This window comes from Austrofundulus limnaeus, unplaced genomic scaffold, assembly GCF_001266775.1.
Source record: "Austrofundulus limnaeus strain Quisiro unplaced genomic scaffold, Austrofundulus_limnaeus-1.0 Scaffold130, whole genome shotgun sequence".
Lineage (NCBI taxonomy): Eukaryota > Metazoa > Chordata > Actinopteri > Cyprinodontiformes > Rivulidae > Austrofundulus > Austrofundulus limnaeus.
Window position 1 is genome coordinate 1,031,363 of NW_013952532.1, and position 9,890 is coordinate 1,041,252.

Genomic DNA, 9,890 nt, shown 5'->3' on the forward strand with positions numbered 1-9,890 from the left:
TATTTGGGGTCACAAGTTTTTGCCATGGATATTTTGTGGGTCAGAAGACAAAAAGTTTGGGAACCACTGCTATAGAGCGGCTGCATTTATGAATAGGTGGATGTTTTGCATTGACATTATGCCTTACATTCTTATTTTAGTTATTTTTGTTGCCATTTAATGTGAGTAATCATACTATTGACTTTATTTTGTTTTTTAAGATGTAGTTTCCTTGGTATACTGGGGGCGGCTGTGGTATAGTGGTAGGGCAGCCGACTTGGGACCAGAAAGTCRTRGCTGCTCCACTTGAGTGCTTCTCACATGTGATGGGTCAAATGCAGAGCACAAATTTCATAATTGTATGAGAACATGAATTCTAAGGAGACACAATTGTTTACTTTTATTGATTACATCTTCATTCAGAATATATAGCAATAAAAATATTCTCTATAGGGTTATTTTAGAAGCTGAATCTCTTACCCAAATCTACTTGTATTACTGATTTATAAGAAATGACCTTTTTCTTTGATGAAGTACAAAAAAAACTAAATAAACCATAGACACACCAATCAATTAATTTGCCGAGTGTGTTCAAGAATTTTTGCTAAAACGCCTAAAGATGAACAACCTACATTAATAACAAATTTAGATGATAAAACATTTTTCCTCTAGGTGGCAGTAAAGCGTTTTACAGCCGGTTTACATCTAAATCTACCCGAAGAGGTAGTAGTTGCCAAACGTGTTGCCAGGTAAACCACAATCGTCAACATCATACTGTACAATAGTCTTAAATTCTATAGATATATGATAAAATCGTTTTTTAATTCAACAATTTTATCTTATTTTATCCTTTTTGAATAGAAAACGCACTTAGCCTCAGCCCATACGATAGTTTAGCTGAAGTTAAGATCAGAATAGAATGGCAGTACGAAATTTCGTTATTGTCTATTTGGCAACCTAGGGCGGAAATTCCGCAAAGTTTGTTTGCATTTCGTCATTGAATGATTCATGTGTTTCAGAGCTTCTCTTGCTGCTTCTTTTATCGCTGTTGGTGTTTATTTTGCGACCATTCAGCGGGCAGAAATAAAAGAAGGCAGGTCGGTGTCAGGAATGCACTTGTTCTCTACATATTTATGTTGTTAAGGTTGATTTTTCGAAGGTATGACTGCTTCATATGTGAATTTATGTAAACGGATGTATCGCAGACATTTTGTTTGAAAACATTGATTTACCCTGTTCTTATTTTTATAGACATTGGTCGCTAGCTTTTCAGCTGCAGGTTTATAGTAAGGGCTTAGATTAGGTCTACATCCTTTATACGACGTCGCGTTTAGCGGCGAACTGAGTTTAAATATTTTGAACGGCGCACGCGCTGACTTCTATCCGCGTCGTCCACCGGTGAAGCGAAAAGGAGCGGACCCATAATTCTGACAGTACACATGTAGAAACCCAAGTAAAATCTAAACCAGAGCACAGTTTATAAATACTTTATGGCCAGCTAGCTACATAAAAGAAATTGTGTTTAAAAATTTTGGCTCAGGTTTTAGCTTCCAGTCACGTGCTCACAAGTCATTTGCTCATTTAAGAGGAAGTCAGATCAAATGACTAATGAATCAMTCAGCAACAATCAAAAACAAAACGTTTTCAGCAACATGATTTATTGTATAAAGTTTAGAATTTTGTTGCTCTGTGTTGTTGATTAACTCTGACTCCTATGTTTAGTTAGCTAAAGTAAATCAGGGGAAAAAATAGACTAAAAAGGAAATGATAATTGTAAAACTTGGTGACAAACACTTGTAATTTCCATACAGTTTTCCCCTAAGATTTATTTTAATGAGTTGATCTCACATAATTATGTTTTCTAAACAATTTTTTGCTGAAGTAAATCACAAATAGAAGTTGTTATCTCACATTTTATCTTGTCCTGGCCRTCCTCGCCCCACAGCATGTCCTCCTCACTGCCTCGATACGTTGTCTGGGAGTCAGAGGGCTTGGTGGCCTACCTCAACCCCCGGCCCTGGACTCCAGGCTCYGTGATCCTGGAGAGCAGTGCTCCTGGTAGTCCAGGGGGCAGCATCTTCCACCTGAATCAGTCTGAGTATTTATCCTGGCTGCTGGGGGCAAGAGCCGTAGCGGAGCTGCTGTGCGACAGGTTGGGCGTTCGGAGGTGTGCTCTGGTTAGCAGACCCCACAGAGACAGACCTGCTCAGGTGAGAACTCTGCTGCTGAACATTATAATGGTGCCATTTTTCTGTTAGCATCATACACTGTTTAGGACGAAGTCTACAGAATATAATATCCATATTTTTTTCCACAACAGATCCGTGTCCTCCCACTTCACGGTCTGGATGCAGAATGGTGCCCTCACCTCGCTGGAGAAGAGGAGCACAATGCCCACGACCCGGGCTTCTGCACCTCCAAAACYGCCCCTCGATGGAGCGAGTCCAACCTGAATGAGATCCAGACCAGAATTAGAGCTAAGCTCCCRTCCCCCGATGCCCCACCTGATCTCACGTTCCTCGGGGACGATCCGGACCACCCTGGCCTTTTCTCCCGTATCGTTCGCGGGGAGGAGCAGCAGTGGCGGGTGTGGGAGGACGAAAACCACGTAGCTTTTCTCACGCCTTTCCCCAACTCCCCAGGCTTCACCGTGTTAGTCCCACGCCGACCTTTGACCTCTGATATCTTCAAACTGGAAAAGGCAGATTACGAGGCTCTGGTGCTGGCTACCAGGAAGGTGTCACGCCTGCTTGAGGAGGGGTTGGGTGCCTGGGGGGTGGGGCTTATTTTTGAAGGTTATGAAATAGACTACGCTCATGCCAAGTTGATCCCCCTGGTTCAGTCCTCACTGTTGGGGGCAGAACACACCGTCACCAAATCCCAGCCTCCACTGTTTCACCCCACGTACCCTGGATATGTCACATCAGAGGATGGACCTGAAGCCAGCTCGGAAAACCTGAAGAAGCTCCACGCTGGAATTACTCAGACCTGATGTTATAGTTTAGTTCCTGCCGGGGCAAATACCTTATATAGTCTTTTTACTGGATCATTAATGTGTGTCCTTATTTTCCTGGACTAACCATGGAGGAATGCTTGATTTGTGCCAACACGTATTAAAATTACAATTTGTTGTTTTCCATTAAAAAAATGAATAAAATCATTTCTGGAAGACAAATCAGTAATTTAGATTTATTTAATAATCTCTTGTTTTGAAAAAGGTTAAAAATATATGTAATTTAAAGCAAAAAGATTTTAATAAACTAAAAGTTCTTATGTGCAACATCCACATTTTTTATCCTAAACAATAACTGAACGCAAATTAGAATTCAGAGGTTCTTCGAGGAAAGTTAGTGAGGGTGTGTTTATATCAGGGGTGGGCAGTTGTAGTCCTCGAGGGCCATGACCCTGCATGTTTTACTTGTTTCTTTGCTCCGTCACACCTGCTTTGAATAAACGAATGATTATCAAGCTGCTGTAGAACTTGAAGAGGTAATTGAATAATTGTATCAGGTTGAGCATATAAAACATGCAGGATTGCGGCCCTCCAGGACCACCCCTGGTTTATATCATTTTATAGTAGTGGGAGGGATACTCGTCTTTTTATTTTTATAAATTACTCAGTATTTAATTTGTTATCTTGCCTAATCCATATGGCCTCTCATTACATCAATTCTAATTGGTCCCACTGTGGATTCCTGGCTATGAAGCTGAATTAATTACCTGTTAAGTGTTTAATTGTAAATCAGAAAGTGCCTCAGGCGTCCATTAAAATAAATACATTAAAAAAAAACAATGTGTTAATGAGAACAGTTCTTAATTCTGGTTTCCACAGGAGAAGACAAATACATATTTTAACCAAATCAAGAATACAGTATGTCTTGATTATAGCGTTTTCTTTTTCATTTAATTTGAGGAAGAAAAAAAATCTGCTTGTAGTCTATCTGTAAGGTACGACGGAGTATTAGGGCCACATTATGAGTTTTTTTATATTATTACGCGATTAAAGTCGTAATATTATGACTTTTTTCTCATAATATTGACTTTATTCTCGTAATGTTACGAATTTAATCTCGTAATAATAATATAAAAAAAACTCGTGTGACCCTAATACTCCGTCGTAGTAAGGCAAAAATAAATTAGAAGAATAACAAACTTAACATTTCAGATTTTAAGTTTACAAAAACTGTTTAACAGTGGCAGTATTTTATGCATTTTACATCTGATACACTTTAAAGGACAAAGTAATTTGTTTGGTTAATGATAGAGAAACATACATAAGTTTTTTTCCAATATGATGAGTTATTTGTAAAGCTTCTATTTGTAGAAAATTTAGCCCCATGTGTATCTTAACCCTAAATGTGATTAATAAACTTATAGTTTCAGGCACTTATTGCACTGCTCATAATGCCTCATTCATGGATGTTTCAATGTTTTTTTTTTCTTACAAGTGTAAAATTTAATATTTTATACTAACTTTCAGTTAAATTATGCACAGTTTAACTCAAACCTCTGAAAATAAAAGCACAAATTTTATTCAGTCACTTCAATAAACTTATGTACACTTTTTAAATCAGTATCTTCCAATTTGAAAACACATGTTACAAATTGGCAAAACCTAGAGAAAATTAAAACATGTTATTTAAGCATGAACCATTTCATTTTTATGGGATCCATGGATTATTTCATACAGTTCTGTTACTTAAACTGTCTAAACATAATTATTTATAACAGTTATTAAAATGGAACAGAACAGGGAAAAACTGAAAAAAATTCATATGTATATATATATATATACACACACACACATACATATAGTTTCATGTTTGGATGCATATGTATACTGTGCATTCTAACATGATTTAAGCTAAAACAATTAAAACACAAAKGACTTCCAAGTAAAAATGGTCAATGGCAGTTCTGTTCTAAGCTTTACCAACTCTGTTTCTTCGTTTTATTTAACTTGTATTGAAATGTATAAAACATTTTCACCAACTATAGATTATATTTGAAAAATTACCATGTCTTAATTTTTTTTCTCTAAAAGGAACACCTTGGAAGCAAGTTTTTAAAGTCATTTTATAACTTTAGTCGTGTTAAGAGTGTGTATTTGATTTACCAACAGCATTGATGGAGTTTTCATCAAACTTTAGCATCAGATGGGCTTTCTGTAGAGTCCTGCTTGCAGCACATTACGTTTAATTTCTCCATCTTTGTGATGTAGAGGAGTGGCTCGATGATGCAGCTCAGATCCATGATGGAGAACACGATGATGCTGATGAAGCAGCGGTACTCGATGTACGAGTAAACTGGCACGAAGGGCATGGTGGCCACGGGGGTCAGGTAGTTGACCACAATGATGGCCAGGTTTTTCAGTACCATCTTAAAGGCCTTCTTCTTCACTGGGTGCATCACCTCCTTCCCGGCCACGGAGTGACGGAGAACCCAGATGACAGAGATGTTGCAGAAGACCATGATTGCGAACGCGAAGAGGATGACCCCGCCGAAGACATCTGTCGTGCTCATGATTCCAAAGATGGACTTTGTCAGGCTGTAAGGCATCATTAGAATCCAAACCACCACAGAAATGGTAGTCCGGGCCATGCTGTCTCGATATCTAGAGAAAAACACCGGGTGGACCACGGCTATGTAGCGATCCATGCAGATACACACCTGGAGTGCAGGCACACACACACACACAAAAAATATTTTATGTAATATTTTTCTGTTTATTTAACTTGAGTGTCTAATATGAAAGTTTGAAGCACAGGAGTCTTAAATAATCAACATTTATAATTCTGAATAATATCTGTGCATTTAATAAGACATTCTTTGAATAAAGTTGCACAGATTTATTTGACACCCACAAACACAAGTTAGTATTTCTATCCTTATTGGGACCGGTCATTGACCTCCATTTTTAAAWWTTTTTTTTTTTTTTTTGCAGTTACTTCCATACCCGAACTCTTACTCTAAACCTAACCTAAACTCAATTCACACCTTACCTAACTCACCACCCAAAAATGGTGTTCTACCATATTAGGACCAGTTTATGGTCCCCACAAGGACTACTGGTCTTGACAAGGTAGGTGTTTATGCAGGAAATGGTCCTGAAAAGATGCACACACAAAGTGTGATCTAAATGTGTTTTTACACATTATAGAGTAACTAAATTCTTAAATATACCAAACTATATGGGATATGGGAACCATAAAATTTGTTGAACTTCATGGCTGCAACATAAAAATAGTACAAAGGCTAGAAAATGGTTATGAAAAAGGGAAATAATTTATAAAAAAAAAAGTGTGTGTTCAAATTTCTGGAGTATATTCTGTTTGATTTGTGGATAACTATATTGCAACAACAAAAAAGTTGTAAGCACTTACAAGGAACAGCGGCGTTAAGTCCTTAACTCCGTAGGCAAACCTCTGGAAGTACCAGACATACTCGTTACTCCACAGCATCCTGTTGGTCAGCTCTATCGGTGTCATCAAGCAGAAGTAAGCGTCCAGCAAAGCCAGGTTGAAGATGAAGATGTCAGACGTGGAGGTGTTCTTTTTCTTGCTCGCAATTTGCCAGATGACGAAGATGTTGCTCGGCGAGCCAACCAAGAAGTTGAGCACCTTGACCCCATAGTAGAAAATAAAGCTGTAAGGGGTCTCCTCACACTCAGGGTAATGGTACCACAGTGGACCATGGTAACGCTTGTGGTTGGTGGAGTTGTGAAGGCTGACGTTTGAACTTATATTGGTGTTCATCTTCTGCAGGAGGTCTCGGTGCTGGAGAACTGTTGAGGGAAACAAAGTGGAGAAAATGGTTAGGGATCAGTTTTAATATGGAAGGACGAGAAAAGAAACCATCAACCAACTTACCTCAAGTCTTCTTCAGTCACAGCATCACTTCTTCTGAGGAACTCACAAACTCACTTCTCAAGAACCAATTTGTGCTCCAAGGTTAGGCCAGTTTTTATTTTTTCATAAAGTTGGGTTCTATCTGTGTCATAATTGGTCCATATTATGAGCTTCAACAATTTGAACGAGTGAAGCGATTGGATAGTTTTAAGGTGCACAAAAGGCGTGTTCAAGTTGTAGCTTTAGCTGGAGATGGTTTGTGTAGACGTAGACCACTTGTTTACTTCTCGCAATGCCTTCAAGGCTCTTTTATTATCATCAGCTTGTTTTAGAAAAGGATTCATTCAATAATTGTGTTGTGTATTTAAATAATATTTCAAGCTGCTGTTAGGAATCCTCTGTGTTCATATTCACTTATCCCCAGTTGTTGCAATTTGTTATCAATGTTTATGTTTTTTTTTTCTGCCACAAATGAACATTTAGTATGATCCATGTTAGGACCTATTCAAAAAACTGAACCCAGGTTTAACCTTTTGGGAGTTTATGTACTACTCTAAACAGCAGCTTAATCTTCTTCTCACTGATGCAACTCTTAGCTGTAAACAGGTGATGCAAGCACGCAAATGAGAAATCTACTGCAAGCTCTTACTGAAGTGCTTTGTGTTCGGTGAGTCATGATTAAGTTTGTAAAAACCAAAGCTAACACTTATAGTCAAATTAATGAAAAACACAGCAATCTTTCCAAGTATGCATCTATCCTCAGCTGGTTTTTATCATCTTGAAAATGACAATTTTCATCCATTTGATCGAATCTCAAAARTAACACTTGCAGGTAATATGGCAAGATTTCATATCACATATTAGGTCTGAGAGTATATGTTGGGACAGAGATGGCATAGGTTTTACTTGCTGAGGTTAATTAGTTGGGTCAGCCATGTTGAAATGGGTTAACTACACAGCTTAGACGTGCAGCAATTGAAACTCGAGTTTCATTAAAATCCAGTGTCTACCACCAAAAGGCGGGCCTTGATGATGCTTTGTAAGTATGTTTCTTTTACACTTGCCATAATCTTTGTTAGGTTACTTGTTTTTTTTTAACTGTTCCACATTTTACTCAGTTTTAAATGAATGAATATTAGCTTAGTTTTAACTCTTTGCATTTTAAATGATCAGCGGAAGGTAGTTTTTATAAACCAGTCACATTTCTAGTTACTCTCTGAACTCTGAAAACAATATATCTTCTCAAATAGAAAAAGAGGAACTATTTTTACTGGACTAATATAAAGTCATGACCTGTCCAGGGTGTACCCCACCCCTCACAGTGACCACCGGGACCCTAAAAGGAAAAAAGCAGTTTTAAAAAAAATAATGTATGGATGCAGGCATTTGAAAGCAATGACTTGAAGTGTTTATTTTTGTTTATATAAGTCAGAAATCTCAAAGTCCTTGTAGGAATGTTGTTCACCACTTCAAATCTTTAAAAATTCAATTCAACATGGCTTGTGTTGGAGGGCTGTGCGGTGGAGTGACATTTAGAGCAATAAAAGTGGAATACGGACTGTAAAGTTGATTAAAAAAACAAAAAGGTAGCACAAACTGCCGTTTTGTTAAGCAACATATTGCTTATCCTAATAAAACTGATAAGTATAGCCAATATATGAAGAAATATAAACAGAAAATTGACTTTACTGTGACCAAGGAAACAWGAAATGCAGATATAACCATAAAAACATCTGGTAAATGTTAGTTGGAAAAGATGTTTAGTTGTGAAAATATCCTGTTAGATTTGCTTACTGATGTGGTACTTCCTGTCCACAGTGATGAATATCAGTAAAGAGGCCCTGCACTAATTATACTTTCTCTAAAAACACTTTATACAACATTAAAAATAAAGGAAACACAATTCACCATGTTGTAATCTTTTATTGAGCTTATTAAACAGCAGTTYGTCTCAAAAGGGATTATTTGTTGATTTAAAAAGACAATTTATTGTTGCTCCAGCGTAGTAAACACATACATGTGGGTGGACAAAATGGACCAGACTGAATTCGCAGAAATAAACCTTTATTCTCGAAAATGCTTTGATTGATTAACATAAGAAGCAGTTCAGGAAGGAGGGTACAATCTGATTTGTGCTCAGGAAATGAAACAAGCAGGCAAACAAAACAAGTTACTGTAAATGTAATCTTACTGAAAACAAAATGTTTTAAGTCTCATAAATGTATTTTCAAACCTATCAGCCATGCAGTGTACTTCAAAGTGCGGTTGCTATTAAAGCTAATCAATGTGTTGAAACTCTGTAAACTGAACCCACCAAATATAAAAACTACRTTCTTGATGTTAATCTCCAGCTTAAGCTGAAAAATAAAATAGTTGGATGACTTTTTGAGAATTGTGGAAAAAAAGGTTGATTTTCATGGCTACACGTCTGATTTAAAAGCTGTTTAACAAATGTCCAAAACCTTGGTTTGTGCCGCCTAGTCACAGGYTTAAGGTTAGAAATGCATATCAATAATTAAGTAATAAAACTATACAAATCAGAAGATCATAACAGAAGCTCAGCTTAATCTAATAGGACTAAAGAKAGCAGCCMAAAAACAAAAMAACTAACAAAAAATAAAACTTGATCCTGGGTTTCAGACATGAAACAAAGTTTACTTGACATCATCTCTAGTGCATCTCAGAATTACATTGTAATGAACATAAACAAACAAAAACTTGGCAGTTTGGTCGAATAGCTCTAATATTTTATTMTTTGCTTGAATACGTTCTTATCAAGCTTATCCTTTTTAAAAACACAACAAAAACTTGCCAACGATTGTTTTTGCTTTCAAAATACAAATCACCTTCCCTCTCTGGTTGGCTGACTCAACAAAAATTGAGCCTTTTGTACAGAGAAGTAGAAACACATCTATCATGCAGTCAGCATGGAGTCTTTAAAAAGAGTTTAGCAATTAAACGTTTCAAGTATCCAAAAGTACCAAAAATAAATTCTATTTGCTGCGGAACACACACACACACACACACACACACACACACACACACACACACACACACACACAC

General features: G+C 37.2%; 2 protein-coding genes across 3 annotated transcripts; one reads left to right on the top strand and one right to left on the bottom strand.

Moving 5' to 3' along the window:
- The first annotated feature begins 949 nt into the window (after positions 1-949).
- LOC106522499 (uncharacterized) lies at positions 950-3,157 on the top strand. 2 transcript variants are annotated; one of them, XM_014015524.1, is made up of 3 exons: positions 950-1,076; positions 1,925-2,189; positions 2,300-3,157. In XM_014015524.1, the coding sequence occupies exons 1-3, from the start codon at positions 988-990 to the stop codon at positions 2,969-2,971; spliced, it is 1,026 nt and encodes a 341-aa protein (XP_013870978.1). In that variant the 5' UTR covers positions 950-987; the 3' UTR covers positions 2,972-3,157. The 2 variants fall into 2 exon arrangements, with proteins under 2 accessions (XP_013870978.1, XP_013870979.1); XM_014015525.1 differs by having other exon boundaries at positions 1,059-1,138.
- A 1,908-nt stretch (positions 3,158-5,065) lies between these two features.
- Positions 5,066-6,734, bottom strand: LOC106522469 (proteinase-activated receptor 3). The gene is made up of 2 exons (XM_014015488.1): positions 6,363-6,734; positions 5,066-5,649 (listed from the first exon to the last, which is right to left on the bottom strand). The coding sequence occupies exons 1-2, from the start codon at positions 6,732-6,734 to the stop codon at positions 5,119-5,121; spliced, it is 903 nt and encodes a 300-aa protein (XP_013870942.1). The 3' UTR covers positions 5,066-5,118.
- Positions 6,735-9,890: the final 3,156 nt, after the last annotated feature.

What these genes read in the sequence shown, in the direction of transcription:
- LOC106522469 (XM_014015488.1), bottom strand. Translation starts at nt 6,734, where the DNA reads ATGAACACCAATATAAGTTCAAACGTCAGCCTTCACAACTCCACCAAC. An exon ending in ACTTAACGCCGCTGTTCCTT is followed by an intron (nt 5,650 to 6,362) that starts GTAAGTGCTTAC and finishes CCTGCACTCCAG; the next exon opens with GTGTGTATCTGCATGGATCG.